This window comes from Amblyomma mixtum, chromosome 3, assembly GCF_055824585.1.
Source record: "Amblyomma mixtum isolate Tamu chromosome 3, ASM5582458v1, whole genome shotgun sequence".
In the NCBI taxonomy this organism is placed as follows: Eukaryota; Metazoa; Arthropoda; class Arachnida; order Ixodida; family Ixodidae; genus Amblyomma; species Amblyomma mixtum.
The window spans coordinates 392,109,678-392,128,458 of record NC_143014.1 but is presented as its reverse complement, the minus strand read 5'-3'; the positions used below and the strand labels follow the sequence as shown (position 1 = coordinate 392,128,458).

Sequence of the window (18,781 nt, the reverse complement as noted above, 5' to 3'; positions counted from 1 at the left end):
TCCATGTTGCGTGCGCTAAGACACGTCCCCCTCCTCTGCACTCGGACGTCGGCTACGCCGCCACGACGGCGCCACGCTAGAACACGCTGGAACCTTCGCGAAACGACTCCTGACTTTAACCAATGAGGACGCGCGGCCAGCGAGAGAAAGGAAGGGAGACAGCACGGGAGATGCTAAGCGTATGTGCGCGCCTACTTTGGCGCGTAGAACAAACAGACGTGAGAGCGAGCCTATAAAAGAAGGACGCTGACAGCTATCAGTCAGTCCGGACCGCCGTTTAAGCTTCATCGAAGCGCGCCCGTTCGACTCCCGGGAAAACACCACTCGGCCAGCATCGGACCAACGAGGCAACGTTCGCCAGTCTGCGGGACGGCAGCGTCGTGGAACTCTGGTCGTCGGACTGCCGCAGTGCCCGGTGAACAAATTGTGTTTTGTTTGTTTAGCTCTCTCTCTCTTGTATTAGTGCACTTTAGGTGCAATATTGCCTCTGTATTGTGGTCTCTCTCTCGAGTTTAACTTTGCACGAATTGCATTGCTTGTTAATCACTTGATATGTGTATGTACTAGTGATTGTGAAATCCTCTGTATCGTCTCTTTGCTGTATAAACTTTGTTTTGTTTGTGAACCTTTGGCTCCGACCCATTCTCTGGCTTGCGACCAGCGAAAGCTGGGCACCGAACACCCAAAAACCTCTTGTCACTTGGTAGCTGGTCTCCGCTGAGTTTGCCACGCTGAGCCGAGGGCATCTCCTTTGAGTCCGAGACCGCTACCCCCACACGCTCTAAGGGTGTCTGGGAGCTTCACGCGTAAACGTGCGCGAAGTGTGGGTGACAATATATTCTGGCGTCCTCGACATGACGTTTGGTGTTTGCAAGCGCAGAGAACGGAGAAAGAGTCGGAAGGAGTTTACGAATCGTAAACGAGTGTTAGCAGCAGAGCGATATTGTGAGGTGCCGCGCCGAAGCGGTTAGTGAGGTTCACCGTGGAGAGGTATTCATTGCCTTGAATGTAGAGTTCGGTCTCTAAACATGAGCTTCAAGGAGCTAAAGGAGCTAGTAGAGGCCGGTCTCCAGATGGGGATGACCGGAGCCGAACTGCGAGAATGGGTGGACCAGGAAAGAGACAGAGCTGAGAAAGAAAGAGAGAGAGCTCGAGAAGAAAGAGAGAGAGAGAGAGAGACAGCGCGCTAGAGAAGCCGCTGAGAAAGAGAGGCAAAGGAAACGAGCAGAAAGAGAGAGAGACAGCGCGCTAGAGAAGCCGCTGAGAAAGAGAGGCAAAGGAAACCAGAAGAAAGAGAGAGAGAGAGACAGAGCGCTAGAGAAGCCGCTGAGAAAGAGAGGCAAAGGAAACGAGAAGAAAGAGAGAGAGAGAGACAGCGCGCTAGTGAAGCCGCTGAGAAAGAGAGGCACAGGAAACGAGAAGAAAGAGAGAGAGAGAGACAGAGCGCTAGAGAAGCCGCTGAGAAAGAGAGGCAAAAGAAAAGAGAAGAAGAACAGAGAGAACGGAAAAGGCGCGAAGCGGCCGAAAGAGCTTTTGAAAAAGAAATGGCAATCATTCAGAGGAAGATTGCTGAAATTCGGCGTTTGAACAACGTCAGGGAGCCTGTGGAGCTTAACCCCGTAGAGGCCGGGTGGAAGACTAACGAGTCTAATTTGTTGACAACCACGGAAGAGGTTGTAACTAGCTCCACTAGAGAGAGTGAGGTTGTGGAACAGTCTGTGCCTGCAGCTGCAACCACCGAGAGTGAAGAACAGACCGGAGTGTCGCTTCCTCAGGAAACTGAATGCGTAGCTGCTACCGAGGTAGTAGGCACTGTGGAGAAGGCCAGCCTGACGCCTCAGTCAGAGTGTGCCTTGAAGAAGTTGCCTCAAGACGACGAAAGAAGCTCGAGCTCCAGAGACAAATCACTCAGCTGCACGCCTGAGGGTTGCAGTAGGGACCATGAGGAAGAGCGGTCAAATGTCAAAGAGAATGAATGCTCCGATGTAGTCATAGCTTGGGAGAGCGCACTCAGTGAAGACCCGGAAACCGTTCCGAGTGAAAGCTTCGCCGACGAAGAAGGCGAGGAAATTTGTGCATCTGAGGAAAGAGAGCAAATGTTTGCCTCTGAGGAAGGAGAATGTGCCGTAGAAGTAAAGGAACAGACTGGAGAAAAGTCTGCTTACGACTACACCGAAAGTAACCAACTGACGGAAGGAATTGAGCAAGCAGAATTGAAAAGTGAGGAGAATGATTCTCCAATGACTCCTGAGTCGAGCTCTGAGCATTGTGCTCGAAGAGTATGCAAAAAGAAGAAAAGGAAGAAGGACTTGGAAGAAGAAAGCTCAGCCCTCGAAGAACAAAAGAGAGCTGAACCAGTGGCTTCATCGCGAGAGAACACCGCGGATGACGCATTTGACAGTGAACCGGGCTTGACCCCTAGAAGAGCTTGGAAGAAGGAAAAAAGAAATGAGTCGGACACCACCAAAGCAGCTGAAGCCGAAAAGCAGAAGCCCTGGAGAAAGTTCAGGAAGAAAATGAACAGAGACAGAACCAAGCTGAAGACAGCCGAGCCGAATGCAAGCGAGCTGCACGAGCACCGCAGCAAGGTCAGAAAGAAATTCAGAGGAACGAGCCCAGCGTTCAGTAAGGACTCCTTGTGGAGGCGCAAAAGAAAACAGAAGAGCGCGCGCCGAGGAGAACACGAGGAGCGGAGCCGTTATGAGCGAACTGGCGTAAAATTTGCTCGCAACAGACGCGCTAGCCGCAAGAAAAGAGGAAGGGCTCGAAGTCTGGACACAAAACCAGACAGGAGTACGAGTAGGAAGCGGGGCCAAAACCGCGTTCGGAAGAGAAGCCACAGCATGAGGCGAAAGAAGAGCAGAGCTCGCGACAGAAAGAAAGGTCAGAGTCGCGTGCGTAAGAGAATTAAAAGCGCGACTGTAAGCTTGAGGGGAACAGTCCTGTCCCGAACCTACTCTGTAGGCCAAACTTGGAAGTATAGGCGAAAGTGTGCCTTGTATTTGCGTGCTCCATGTTTGTAGCCTTGTGTTACTGTACTGCCCAATCGCGGCGTGTTTTTATGTGCATTGTGAACATTGTACTGTGCTGTGCATGTGAAAACATCATGGTATTGATGTATGTATTTTCACATGTATTTTGTGAGCGCATGCATGTGCGCGCGAATTGTACCGCCGAACTGCGGCGCGTTTTGAAGTGCATTCTTGACATTGCACTGTGTTGTGTATGCGAAAACATCATGGTATTGATGTATGTATTTTGGCATTCGCAACTGACTTTGTCAGCGCATGCATGTGCGCGCGAATTTTGTGTTTTGTTAATATTGTTACACAATATTCTTAAAGGAAGGGGCAGTGTCACAAAATTCAGCGCATTTTAGAAACAAACAAAGAAAAACCGCCGCGCGCATGGCGTCTCGCCGGCGCGAGCCGAACGGGAGAGAGGGAAAGCCGCCGCCGAGCGCGTGCCTCTCTCTCCACCGCCACGGCATGCGCCGAAGGAATGAGTCATCCACGCCGATCTCTCTGGAACGTGCGAGTCGTTTCTTCTGTTAACGGGGGGAAGAGGGGGAAGCCTTGCGTGCGCTAAGACACGTCCCCCTCCTCTGCACTCGGACGTCGGCTACGCCGCCACGACGGCGCCACGCTAGAACACGCTAGAACCTTCGCGAAACGACTCCTGACTTTAACCAATGAGGACGCGCGGCCAGCGAGAGAAAGGAAGGGACACAGCACGGGAGATGCTAAGCGTATGTGCGCGCCTACTTTGGCGCGTAGAACAAACAGACGTGAGAGCGAGCCTATAAAAGAAGGACGCTGACAGCTATCAGTCAGTAGTAGAAGAGTATCTGTTCTCGCTTCGGCGAGCGCGGCTTCGGCCGCTTATCTGTTTCTTGAGCAGCGTCCGCTCCGGCGGACGCAGTTGTTGCTGCGACGCGCGTCTTTCCTTTCCTCTCTCTCCTTCCTCTGATCTTTTAACTCTCCTCTATCTGCACGTGGCAGCGGTGGTGGCTTGGCTCGAGCCAGTAGCAGGCCCGTGCAATTTCCTTTTCCTCTTTCTCTCAGTCACAACAACAACACAACATCAGTCAGTCCGGACCGCCGTTTAAGCTTCATCGAAGCGCGCCCGTTCGACTCCCGGGAAAACACCACTCGGCCAGCATCGGACCAACGAGGCAACGTTCGCCAGTTCTGCGGGACGGCATCGTCGTGGAACTCTGGTCGTCGGTCTGCCGCAGTGCCCGGTGAACAAATTGTGTTTTGTTTGTTTACCTCTCTCTCTTGTGTTAGTGCACTTTAGGTGCAATATTGCCTTTGTATTGTATTCTCTCTCGAGTTTAACATTGCACGAGTTGCATCGTGTTGCTAATCACTTTGTCTTTGTACTAGTGTTTGTGAAACCCTCTGTATCGTCTCAATTGCTGTATAAACTTTGTTTTGTTTTGTGAACCTTTGGCTCCGAAACATTCTCTGGCTTGCGACCAGCGAAAGCTGGGCACCGAACGCCCAAAAACCTCTTGTCACTTGGTGGCTGGTCTCCGCTGAGTTTGCCACGCTGAGTCGAGGGCAGCTCCTTCGAGTCCGAGACCGCTACCCACACACGCTCTAAGGGTGTCTGGGAGCTTCACGCGTAAAAGTGCGTCGAAGTCTGGGTGACACCTTTTCATCATCAACGCCGCTTGTTTGATTGACGTCACGGGAAAAAAAATGTCAACTTTTGACTGCAATTTTCTCGTAAATACACGCGCCTTTTCCAGCCCAGCAAACTTCAGCACAGTCACAAAAACTCAAACAATTCATTTTTATTAAGAGCTAATATTGAATGGAAGTGCCCGCACCGTCCGTTTAAGGCATTTGCGTAACGAGCTGAAATTTTTACAATGCAATCGCGGGCGTCTGTAACAACTTCGTTCGAATTTACCACAGTAACAGCATCATTCCTGAATGTAATAAAACGGAACGAGCTCCTAAACAGCTCTGTAGAAGAAGGGTGATCACTTTTGATCCATAGATTCCACACGACTGCTATTCATTGGATAGGATATAGATAGCTTCCCAGCGTTACCACGTCTTCCTTAAGAGAAAAGGTTCTGGACAAATAAGCTATGGTCGACACAGTATTGCACCTTCGAAATTACGATGAAAAGATCAAATATGTATATGTATATATGCTAACCTATATCTCTTCTTCACAATATGCTTTCTTTTGCAGGTCAATAGCGCAATATAGGTGCATCTACCTTTTATAAATCACAGAAATTTTAAATCGATAATGTATTGTCAGGTACTCGTGCGAGGACCTGCCAACACCAACAGAGAACGATTTTGAACCAGATTGTAAGCAGGGTACTGGAGGCCGTCGCCTTCACCCCTTAGTCGGCCGACGCTACGAATTCCCTGATTCAAGACGTCGTTCGCCAGGAGTTCGCGAATGTGAGCCTCAACTCTGATTCGCCTCAGTGGCTCCCTGTTTGCAACCCGCGCTCCACTGACTGCTGCTGATGCACTGCCTCCGACATTCCCGACGAGCTTCCGTAATCCTGCGGAGCGGCGCACCTCGCAAGACTGGCCCATCTGTTTCACTGTTCGCGTGCCGGCCACATTTCCCGCTGCTGCCGCTGCCGCTGGTTCTCGCCACCTCGACCCAGCTCATATCCCGATCGCAGTGCCGACTACGGAACCCGCCAGATATCGCCCAATGCTGAGACCACACACGTCTCCGACACTCCGATGCCGCGCAGGTCTATAGCCGCTAGTCTTCACATGTGGTCCGCCGTTTCCGTTTGCCGCAACCTCGCCGCCCGTCCTTCTCGCTCTACTCTGGCGCTCGCTCGGAGAACTAACCAATGTAGCTCCTGGAGGTGACGCTGCCTTGACGACCCAGCCCGAAAATCCTCTCCTGAACCTCGCTCATCGCCGCAACCTTCTCGATTCGATTTCTGCGTGACTGGTTTATTGGTGTATTGGGGATTAACGTCCCAAAGCGACTCAGGCTGTGAGGGACGCCGTAGTGGAGGGCTCCGGAAATTTCGACCACCTGGGGTTCTTTAACGTGCACTGACATCGCCCAGCACACGGGCCTCAAGAATTTCGCCTTCATCGAAATTCGGCCACCGCGGCCGGGATCGAACCCGCGTCTTTCCGGTCAGCAGCCGAGCGCCGTAACCACTGAGCCACCGTGGCGGGGCGATTTCTGCGCGAATGGTGTCCCTGTTACCGCTCTGATTGACACTGGCGCCCAAATTTCTCTCCCGAACACCTCCTTTCGCCGCAGTGTCAACAAGGTTGTGACACCCGTCGTATCCACAGCGGTTCGTGTTGCCGATGGAAGTGCCACTGGTGACGTTGGGATGTGGACCGCGCGCTTTTGCACTGCCGGTCGTACTACACCTGTTCTGTTCACCGTCATCGACCGCTGCCCTCCCCTCCTCCACCCCCCCCCCCTATGCGTTCCTCGGCATCGACTTTTTAACGACCCACGCTGAGCTCATTGATTGCTCTAATGGTCTTATTCGACTGGACTTGCCGCTCTGTTCTAACAACGCCGATACCATGCCACCCCCCCCCCCCCCCCGCCCCCTACATTCCTCTGAGTTTATTGGGCCGCCGCATGTCCAAGACAAGCTGTCATAAGTATAGTGAAAGACAGAAATTCAGTCCTCATTCGTGTTTCGGAGTTTATTGCTTCCATGGGAATGTTGGAAAGTGATTTTAGCCAATTACAGAGTGAACCGGATGTCTGTTGTGCAATGTTTTGTTACATACTGTTTCCAGTATCTCCGCTTATTATGTCCGTATCGCTATTCAAAGCCGCTCCTGTTTGGGCCAAAGTGTTGGCCTGCAGCAAGAGTAAATAAATAAAAAATGTTTCACCAAGAACTTTAAGTTCATTCACATATTTTAGATGGTTTTACCATCACCGTTGGTACCTTGTTAAATAGTGACTGATTTATTTTTTGCGCGAAATAAGATGCCTTTGCTTTTTGTTGGCGTAATGTTCTTGGTTTATTCTTGAGTCGCCCAAATGAAGACCCAAGAAGAGGTGGCAAGGCGACGTGGAGGAGGACCTAATTGTCAAAATGGCGTTGCAATCTCGGGAAACCGATATTTAAAACCATGTGAATACTTCTTTTCATTCGTCTTTCTTCACGTCCTGCCAGTGAGAGATTTTCATCTTTCGCCGTGGACGCAAATAAGTGACATTTTCCGACATTGCTGTTACGCTTGTCATTTACCTTGAGCAGGTCAAACAAAAATTAATTCGCACCAGATATTGTAGTCAGACCCTTCAGGTATTTCATAATGTTGACAACGACACCGCATAGATCCTGTGCGGATAGAGAAATCGTTTTAACAAAAGCAGACCACCTGAGCATAGTGTCGACCATTACTTGACTGTAATTTGAATTCACAGTGCAGCAGGCAAGAAAAATAGAGTATATTGCATCTGTCTGTGTGCGTCCGTGTGTGTGTGTGTGTGTGTGTGTGTATGTGTGTGTGCGTGTGCGTGCGTGCGTGCGTGTGTGTGTGTGTGTGTGTGTGTGTGTGTGTGTGTGTGTGTGTGTGTGTGTGTGTGTGTGTGTGTGTGTGTGTGTGTGTGTGTGTGTGTGTGTGTGTGTGTGTGCGTGCGTGCGTGCGTGCGTGTGCGTGCGTGCGCGTGAGCGTGCGCTCCAAGACTGCTGCTTTTATGAATCTTAGCCGTACTTTTTTTTAATTTTTTTAAACTGAATTTTTTCCCTCATGCTGTTTCGGTTTCAACATCAAAATGACGGCTGAGCCGTAAACGACAGTTTGGGATCACGTGAGGCGCACAAAGACGGTAGTACGGTCGCTGCTTTCTACGTTGAATTCATGTGAACTATTGCGCAAGCCCGCCCATGAGTTAGAATGACGAAAAATGTGTAAGCAGCGATTATATCGCAGTTTATGCATGATTCACGTGCCCTCAAATCGGCTGTTGCTTCGCAGCTGTCGTTCGGCTGTTGAAAAAGTTAATAATAAATTATTCTGCTGATGTAGGTGAATTGCACGACGTGGCTCGTGTGCAGTGTTGTCTCTGGCACCATTCCAAAAAAAAATAACACACATCCGAAAATTTCGTTTTTCCACTCATTTAATATCTAGTTTGCCGCGAGTTCGCGGCAAGGGTGATTTCCATACCTTTGCGTCGGTTGAAGGAAGTATGTGGACGTGCACCTGCTGCGGAAAGCGTAAATTAGTACCCGGCACCAGGCAGGCGGTTCACTTGTGGTCCTCAAATGACGATGGCCGTTACGCGATAGCGCCAGGACTTCATCTACTTCTCCCAAATCAACTACGCGCCACCTAATAACACCTGTTGGTGTTATATATTCCCTTATAAAGAGGTAGAGAAGCGGTCTGATGCTGCCCACACAGCAGGCAAGCTAAGGAGCACAGAGAAAACACCAACACATTAGGTATAAAAACCAGCACTGAGTCAGAACTGAAGAACGCCCAGCCGTTCGCTGGCCTTTATTTCGTGTCTGAAAGAGCCACCCTAGGCACTTCTCAAGACATACACGAACCACTGCAAAAGATGCTGAAACTTTTATAAGCCATTTTATTTCAATCAATTACCTTCTGATGTCCTGACTATGAATTCTATCAAGCAAGGAAAATTAAGAATTAATTCATGGCTCTTTAAACACGTAGGCTATTTCTTTAACCATCACGTCGTTTAAGAATTAATTCATGGCTGTTTAACCACGGGGACAACTTCTTTAACCATCACGCCTTTTCTCGTCTTTAAGAATATTCAGCTTTTTTTTTGTATCACCCCATTAATGCAAAAGCGTACACAGTTGGTCCAGTTGGCAGTCCATCGCTCGTGTTGTCTGTCTTCCTTTTGTGTCGTCTTTCACACTGTTTCTCAAGATGAAATCCCAATAATGTTGGACCTCATAATATTTCACCTAGTACAAATTTGCGCGACGATATTGCTGTTGTTCCTCCTCGTCTTTTTTCTTGGTTGCGTGATGTAACGTTAATGTATATAAACATGCAATATATACAGGTGCTGTATGTTCGTGTCAGTACCCCGACTTTTATAAATCGTCAGTCTAGAGTGCCGTATTTGAATTTCTTCTCTACATGCAGAGTTTTTGTGTTCTTACTTTTCGAGATGCTAATGTTTCGTTCCACCGCTCCACCCTGTGTACCCAGTGTGCCAGGCAGCGTATGTCATGAGGAATTCGCGTGTCGCCCTGCCATCCTTTACGACTTATGTCACCGCATTCTATTTACCAACTGTGTAGACATTTCCATACTTACCATGGCCTTTGTATTGCTTACTGAGCTACTCGCTTGTCGTGCTACTTTTCAAGTAGATAAAAAAGCTAACTTACCCTATTCGGCATTCCTGTGTTCCCAATTCGGCCCTTATCATGTTATTACCTTTCATTTCGACCCTCGAAAAGACGTTACTGGTCGTCTTAAGATTTGTCTTCACCCTGTGCGTTCTCCTCTTTTTCTCTTTGAGCTTTTCGTGTACGTGTTTCTTTGTGTTCGTGTTTGTGTTGCATCCAGCCGCCGTACTCTCTCTTCTTGCCCCTGCTTATACTGCAGTCGCAAATGTTTATGGTTTTGTATTGTACATTCCTCAAGTTCTTTGTTCTTGATGGTGTCTTTCTAAATGTTTTCGATATTCTACCTCTGCATTTATGGAGAATGAGGCACTGTCTGTCTCCGTTCTTTGCCCCGATTCCCAACCGACAAGTACGTGCCTCATCCACGAGCGCTCGACGCTTCCGCGGGCTCAGTTCATTGCTGTACTGCACGCATTGAAGAATAAAATTGTATCGTATTGTATTGTATTGCATTACATTATACAGTAGTACGCCTTAAGACGCACAATGTGCACAATGCCAAGCGTCGGCTGTAGGCCTTTGTCCGGAAGAACTTCATAGTTGACATCACTGCCACGTGGCAAAACTTTATAAGGCCGCAATGGCGGCAAAGTAGGTTTGCGGACAAGCCTTGGTGACTGGCAGATGCCCACACACAGACTTCTACGGTATCCCGGTTTGTGGTCCGTCTGTCGGCGGCGCGCATCAGGGCCCTGTTGTGCACGCGAGCTTCTCCAGCATTCTCCAGCATGCTGGGGGAATTGCTGGGAGCTTGCAGTGAACTGGGCACCGGATCATAGCAACGAGCATGTCCTGGACTTCTCGCCCGCTTCAAAGACGAAACGGCGTAAAACGCCTAGTTTCCTGCAGGACCATGTTGTACGCGAAAGTAGCATACGGTAGCAGCTTACGCTAAGTTTTGTAGTGGACAATATCGAAACTAATTGCGCTGAAGAATTTACGCGTTTCTTCGGATGCCTGCACCTTTAACAGGCGCATTTTATGATCTGTTAAAGGTACAGAAGGCGAAAAGAAGCGAGGTTTGTGAGAAAATATCGGACAACTGCGCACGAAACAGGAACTTAAACGAAGGGAGGGAGGAGATGGCCTCAAGCCGCTCACCAATGGACACTCTTACAGATGATGGACCTAACAGATCTCCGTTATTACGGAGATGACGGCGGCAAAAGCCAACGAAAACCTGGGTTTTCTTTTGCAACAGATGAAAGAGAACATGTGAAATAGATGTGAAGAGGCAGTCCAGAAAGCGTCAGATTGCCAAATAAGAGGCAGAAAGCGGCTGCGCTACAATGGCCAGGTTTATATTACCGTTCCAAACGCAACGTGCGCCTCTCTCTGAGTGAGAACAGCTGTTCATACGACATTAATTACGAACACGCCTTCGAGTTGGTCTCCCACACAACTCAGTCGCGCAAAATGGAACTAAAGCCCATCTTTGCAAATTCGCGGGCTGCTGATTTCCCAAATTTCATCGGCGCTAAGAAATAGTTCAACGTTCTTTGTCTATGATGGTGCTGTGGGTCGCATAACCAGCCAATTTTTATTTTGTATTTCTTCATAATGTGTTTGTTAAAGGGTTAAAAAAACATTTGCGACATAAACTGCTATGACGCTAGGATGAAGAAACTCAATTTTAAAAAATCTGTCGCTAAAAGGGTACAGGGTGCATCGTTTCACAGATGAACAAACCACATGCCGTTATTTCAGTTAAGATGTTAAGACGCGACCGGGTAAAGCTTAAAAGGACATGTACATTAGTCCACCAACTTATGCGTATCCTCAAGTCGATCCTTCAGTAAAAATCTGTAAATTATCCTGTATGGTAAATACATGCAAATATCTTTTCTCTCCAAAAACTATCCATGACTGGGAAAAAAATTTTCAGGACATATTGTCACTGCTTCCTTTTCGTGATATTCTACAAACCTACAACCTTTCATGTCGAGCTCTAATAATTCTTAGCGTATAAATGCGTTGCTTTGTCGCCGAGGCGTTTGGTGCATTTTTTTCTCCAATGCCTCCACCATATCATACTCTGTGTATATGTACGCGTTGCCATCACTGCCTCCTATTTTTCTGCTCATCTTTCTGCTCTACATTGGTGTCGGATTTTAGTCGTGTAGGTATTGAAAATAAATAATGACTGCAGCTCAAAATGCGTTTCCTCAATGCGCAGTCATTGTAATGGTTTCTATGTGACATAACAAGTGACATTTAATGATCGGCGCACGCAGATATAATCAGCACTGCTTGTCGCCAAGCCGTAAAAAGTGTGATATGGTGACGAGAGGCGGAAAAACTACAGCGCAATATTCCGAGAAGAAATCTGCCAAGCTAATCTCAAGCAGAAACCAGCGCTTTGTCACCCACAAGAAAAAGGGACTGCGACAAAGTACTAGGCTTCTAGTTGATGACTGCGTCTTAGGGACTCAACTATCTCACCATATGCGACTTTGAAATAACTGCCGCTTTGAGCTGTACTAATGCTCAGTTCTACCTGCTTTTTTTTTATTGCGAAAGCAATACTATGCTCATGAATGGCCTTTCGCGTAGCGGTGGCCGGTAGCCACGTTTGACCTTTAGAATGAACTCTGACGTCATACCAGGGTGAGAGATGGGCTACCACGTCGAGTCGTCGCGCAGCGGCGTCCGGTAGCCACGCAGGACATTTAGAATGACCTATGACGTCATTACTAGCCTAGAGACGTCATAGCTTGACGCCATATAAGGGTGAGAGATGGCCTGCCAACTTGAGTCGTCGCGCAGCGGCGGCCGGTAGCCACGCGTAACATTTAGAATGACCTCTGACGTCACGCCATACTTAGTGACGTCATAGCGTGACGTCATACCAGGGTGAGAGATGGGCTACCAAGTCGAGTCGTCGCGCAGCGGCGGCCGGCAGCCACGCGTGACCTGTAGACGCGGCGCACTGCGTTCCTTCTTTAGACGTGGCGAGCTGCGTTCCTTCCGCTAGAGGCGCTGCGCTCGCTTTCGCAACCTACCAGGCTTAACCAAAGCTAAGCCCCACGCCAATTTTTACGTTCAGTCGAAATAACAAACAATCATAAATATTCCAAGATTGCTGTCATAAACCTGCTCACCATTTTCTTTTTTCATAGCGGTAGGGGATAACCGGGCAAAACTTTCAATAAACGCATCCATCCTGGCGCCTAATTTTAAGGCGAAAGCCTTCAATGCCTCACACTTTCGTGACCAACGTGTTAGCAAAGGTGTCCGCGTTTCGGATGCATGCCTTATAAGGGCATATGCCAATCAACAGCCCATCGGTACTTAATCGAGTGCAATCGAGAGACATTGGAATATGATATAAAGTGATTTCATTGTTATATCATTGTACTTAATGACTAAATGACTAACTGGTAATTAGTAGTATTTAAGAAGTGGCATGTGAGACTCAGCACTGTGCCTGTACCTGAACTAACACTAATAAATTAGTGTCCTAGTTAAGGTCACGTTAACAATCGTTAACAATCACTAACCATACATTAACTAGTATCGCGAAATGTGCAAGTCATGTTTAACTATCATTAACCATCATTAATGGTTAGACGTTTCTAAACGTTTGATAGAAATTGTGTCGAACATTCCAGAGAGTTCCATCACTTGACAGGTGAGTGAAAAGACATGACGGATGGCATTACAACAATAGTAAATACCAATTACCCTAATTAACCTTTCTAGTCAGACCAGAAAAATAAATAAAACCTAGTAGGAAATTGGTCGAGTTGGAGAATCGAACCTGGGTCTCCGGAGTGCGATACGAGCGCGCTAACCCCTCCGCGATGCTATAGCTCGATGGTTTGGAGTGAACAAAGGCGCGTCTAGCGAATACGGCGTCTTCGTTCACTCCCATCTTCCTCCCTTCCCTTACGGCGAGATTCATGTGTTGAAGTTGAAGTTGAAGTTTGAAGTTTATTTCCATTTCAGTAAGAAATGAGGGACCTGAGACAAAAAGTGAACGTTAATTCACTTGACGGCGCTCGGGCCCCATTACATGGCAAGACAGCGAGGTGTCGGTAGTAACAGTTGTACGAGTACATTTACAGACATTGTAGCTTTTACTACACATAGTTCATCGAGATATGCTGGACAGATACATTTCCTTTCCTCAAAAAAACAATTTGCCGTCGAGCAAGGCGTAGAGCCGAACGGGCGATAGCGTTCTGTGGGCTCCCTGGCAGCGTTTCAAGACGCTTTATCTTAACCACTTATCAGTGACACAAGCAACAACACTGCGCTGAAGGCTTTCGCCTCACCGCACTTTAGGTCAACAAAGTTCCCCCCTGCAGTTTTTGTCCTGGACATACTGAATCTCATTCTGTGACCTGGCATGTACCGAATACCACATCAGGTTTTCTAACTTACCAAGTGGCTCAAAGATGACGGGCTGGACGACATGCTTCACCTGCAAGAAAGTTGAATAAACACAACATTAGAAATGCCATTTTCCAGCCAACTGCGTTAATAAAGATCATTTCCGCGGTGAGGACGAAAACTGCTTTGGACGCGAGGGCATGACAATTGAGAAGCACCTGTTTTCCATCTAATTGGAATGTGTCACGACCAGCATTGCGCCTGCTACATGGAAGGGTGGAAAGAATGGCAATGAATTCAGTATAATGGGGCATTTTACGCATAATGTGTCAAGCGGGATTTTGTACAAGCCTACGGAAGTGATATGCTTATGCGCTGTTCACTCTGACGTTCATCGCAAGCCGCTGCTTTGCCTCGACTGCGCAGCTTACAGTGAAGAAGGAAAGCTCAGGAGAGGCCCTCGCTATCCTAGCTGCGTGCCAGAAAGTGTGCCGGAAGTCATGCGCTCAGTTCGCAAGGACTTCTGGGAGTCTTTGGCCGACGGCGCCGCCAATGGTACGCTGGGCGCAGCGGCGTCATCTGCTACAATGTCTGCTACGCATGCGCAAGCGCGCTGAGACCGCGGCCAAGTAGGGGGCAGCAAGGGGGAGCGGCTTCAAAAAAATGTGACGTAACCGCCTCTCCTGCGTTCTTTCCTTCCTCCGTGGCCGCTTAGCTGCAGCTTCCCAACGACGTGAGTTTTAATGCTTCATCCAGGATCAATGTTTCGTTCCCTTACCCATGCTCCTCAATCCAGAAACAGCTTAACCGCAATGTACCACTTGGTCACCACCGCAACGACACGTCCACTATTTTGTGACTAGTATTTGTAGCGTAGATAGCGCCACCTACTAGCGACTAAACTGGCGCATAGCAGCAGATGGCGCCACATTCAGTGCTCTGATAGTTGCTGCGTGAAAGCACAGACAAGGTTGCCTATCACGCTGAGGTAAAGGGAATATGTCCTTGTTATCATCAGCACCCGTCGCCCTTCATGCGTGGTACGTTCGTTCTGCGTTTCCTCGGCGCCAGTATAGGGCCGTAAAGAAACTGGTAAGATGACCGAACGTGTCGCCAAGGCCAAAGCGAATCGGACCGACGCCTCGATGTCTCAGGCAACGAAAGCACCGAGGGACGCGGAGCTCGCTGCCCATAAAGAAGAAGCGGCTGAAGGCGGAGGCACGTCAAACGGGAGTACGGCTAGCGACATCTATGACCCGCCCTGGATTGTGATGCGCAAATATCACACCGCGAAGCATAAGGAGAGAGAACCGTCACTCTTACTCAGTCGGTTAATTCGATTTTTCCACGTGGTGCAACAATAAAAAAGAACAGACTGCAAATCTGCAAACACTGTAAACTAAGGAATATGCGACTAATTTCCTAACTGATAAGTGATCAAATGGTTTTAATCTATACAGAGGACATGCAGCACTTCGGAGCTTTCTTCTAAGTATCGTCATGTGAGGGTTTCGAGACGTACCATAGTCAATGTGTACTCCAAGGTATTTCACATAAGAGACGCCGGTCACTCGGCAGGAGAAACAAGGCGTCGACACATATGGGCGCAGCAGGATGGAACTCTCAGTTGGAGCAATTTTGTGCGAATTTCAAAAGATAACAAGTGCAGTTTTCAATATTCATTGAAGTCATCGGCTAAACAGGTGCCGTAGGAGCGCCGAAATTTTGTTCATTCATGTTGGATATGGAGTGACATTGACTACCCCGGAACTCATTAACAATCGGCCAAGTTTTCTGCATACTACGTGAATCACGAAGCCGATTAGCGTAATATCTTCTTTCTGACGAGCGAATGAGAGCCCCTGCTATTTCTCTCTTCATAGAATATTGCCCGTAATGCATCATTGTTTGCCGCTTCTCGGCATCTAAATCACATGAGTTCTTTCTCTTTAGTGGCTGCAAGAACATCTAGAGTTCACCAGTAATTATTTATGCTTCTTCTTTTTACGGTTACAGCCTTTCGACATGAGTCCTTTGTATTGCTATGTGTGGAGACAAAATCATCATACAACCCCTCATTACTGCGTTCAAGCACAAAGGCTTCCTAGTCAAAAGGGAACACTAAATGGACAGATCTCCTTTGATCAAGGGCAGTGACTGTGCATCCTTGAGGGACTTCCTACTTTGAGTGCTGTGTTCTGTGATATGGCAAATAATAAAATAATGATCAGCAACTTTCTGTTTTGTATGACTGCCACTTCAATGACTGATAGATCAGACAAGCGCAAATTGATGGGACCAATGCACATTTTGTAAATTTTATTGTTTATGACCTCATCTCTGGTTACTTCCTAGATGAGTGCCTCGATGCCATGATGGGCAAGAGCATTAAAAAATTTTCAGCGACTGATCGTTCGGGCTTCAGTAGATCAATATTTAAGTCCCCAACTAGGCGCAAGTTACCATGACTGAAGTGGCTTGTACAGGCAGCACGTAGTTCCGAAATAAAACATGGTAGGTTTTCGGATGGAGGGCGGTAAATTATAAGTAGCTTAGTAGAAATGTGACGACATGTGACATCAAAGCACAAAGCCTCCGCAGCAGCGAAAGATGAAAGTGAATCTTCAACTTAAACTCCTATTCCTCCGCCTTAATTGTTTTTACGCGTATAAAAAAATTCAGTGAAGCCTTGAAAACGAAATAAATGCACAGAATCTTCAGTAATGTTCGCCTGTGTGAAAGCAAACATGTCGACCAAGTCAGCTAAATTTTGAGCAGTGGCTCTGAATTCTTATCTGTATTTTCTAATGCTGCGAATATTGACGTGAGCAGCAATGCAAGAATGCCCAGAATGGGGTTGAAAGATTTTAAAACAAGCGTCAAAAGCATAAAATGAAGTCATGATTTTGATAAGAATTGCGATAATCTGGTCAAGGTTCGCGAGTGGTCTTATGCTTTCATTGGCTTCTTTCGAACGCCGGTTCTGCAGCGCATTTCTTGCTTGCACGTATTCTCGACGAGGAGTTAGGCTGTAAACTCTCACTGGCAGTCTCGCCGCGAAACACATGACGTGTTAGAAGTGGGCTACATTACGTGGTAAGGACAGAATCGGGAAATGAGTGACTGCTAAGGAAGCAGTGGTTGCTTTCATAGAGATAAGGAGGGAAATGATTCGTGACTACTCGGCCGGGAATGAAATGGAGAAGGTGAGTACTATATAGGTACAGAATGGAGGCAGGGAGAAAAAAAACGGCTCTCAGACTTATGGCCCTGCTTCGGAGAGGGAAAATCCCAACTCCGTCCTCCCCGGCAGCTTCAACGATTCTCCCACACCCACCTGCATTACCTGAAATGACACAATATCAAGAGCGCCCAGCATTCCGCCTGAATGGCTCAAACTTACCACAGATAAGATTCACATTGGTCAGCAGTCATGCGCAGCAGCTTTTTTGGTTCCGACACACGAAACCATCGCCGCTTATTCCAGAGAAAGTTCCTCGCGCCCCTGCAACCGTAAAAGCTTAACCCGACAGCCGATGCGATTTTAAAAAAAGAAACAGTGTTTTGCGCACTGCCATGACTCTGCCAGAGCACGCTGGTTAGGAAAGCTATAGCAGAGCGGAACTGCTCAAGTTGCGGCTAAGCAGGGAAGTGAAGCAAAGTGAAAAGAGCGAGGAGCGGTCAAATTATTCTCACCTCAAAAAGGGCAGCAGCTCACGTTCCTTCGTCTTCCTCTTCTTCTTGCTGCGCTACTAGTACAGTAAGTCCGAGCGCACCAAGCGTGATTTTTTTTCTGTATTCAAAACAAGACCACCGCATCATTTCGGATGGCTGTCGTCGGAGGGCCATGTTGATCGAACTTCTGTCTGTACCGTTGTCGCCCACCAATTACCGCCATATTCACGTCCCCCAACGCATATTATCTTAAAATTTACGGACACGCGGAAATTCTTCTTCATTGGTAGCAAGAGAGATTGTCAAGGTTTTCGACTATATTTTGCTATCACTGCAAGGTATGAACCTTTATTTTACATTGCCACCACAGCAAACTACGCAGCTACGCTTAAAACATACCGTGGGCACTTAGATGCTATTGCCCACTTCCACAACGGCTCACAGAGCAGTCATTACCAGAGCACTGATACTGTAGGCGCACTGTGACCTTGGATATTTGATTTGTAAGCCACGATTTACTCCGAATTCTGTGGGCCGTTTCACAAGGGGATAGCGTGCACTTCTCGGCGACAACAGTGTCACGCCATTGCACTTTGAACACTGCGCTTTTTTTTTTGGTCTGCAATCTTTGTTGCTTGTTTTTAGCCACCTCAGTGCGGCAATATCGTTTTGTTTCGCCGCGCAGGGTCAAGAATATTCAAGAATAAGGGAATGGGTTACATTACAATATTTATGAGCAAGCAGCAGATAATACTGGCGTAGTCGTGACGGCAACCAACAACAGCAAAAACACAGAAAAGACCATCACAAAAAGGCAGTTTTGACAACAATTAACAAAAACACAGTAAAGGCAAATGCAAATAAAACTGATGGAAATTACTATAATCAGCAATCTCCTCCACATGCCGAGGGAAGCGGTTCAAACTTGCAGGATTGCGGGGAATGAACGAATAAAAATTTATGGGGGCACTTCAGACTGCTTACGTGCTTTGAAGGTGAAAACATGAATTTTTCAATTTTTATTTTTTTTTTACTTTCTATCTATTCATACTTAATCATTAGTATACAGTCGTAAGGCAACGCATATATTCGGTTCACCTTTATTCGCCAAGAAGCCGCGCGGCTATGTGGCCCCCTCTCGCCTGTCTCGCCGCCATACCAAGATATTTTTTTATAAGCTACATAGCGAGACATTGCCCGTTAAAGCATGGAATTTTTGTGTCCACGGTAAATTGCCGCCTTTTTGATGCTCCAGGAACGATTGAGCACTGTTCCATCGATTGCTAAGACGCAATACGCTTTTAGGATGTCTTTCAACGCACATTGATAAAAAGACAATTTGACACCGCATTCTGTACGGTATCTCACCGTGCTGCCATTTGTTGA

General features: G+C 47.6%; 1 protein-coding gene across 1 annotated transcript in view; it reads right to left on the bottom strand.

Annotated features, from left to right (window-relative positions):
• The window catches only part of LOC149357180 (uncharacterized), a 48,178-nt gene extending 34,374 nt beyond the window's left edge, over positions 1 to 13,804 (bottom strand). Inside the window, exon 1 of the mRNA XM_089576526.1 lies at positions 13,772 to 13,804. Within this exon, the coding sequence (XP_089432652.1) occupies positions 13,772 to 13,804 (33 nt within the window). The remainder of the gene's footprint in view (positions 1 to 13,771) is intronic.
• Positions 13,805 to 18,781: the final 4,977 nt, after the last annotated feature.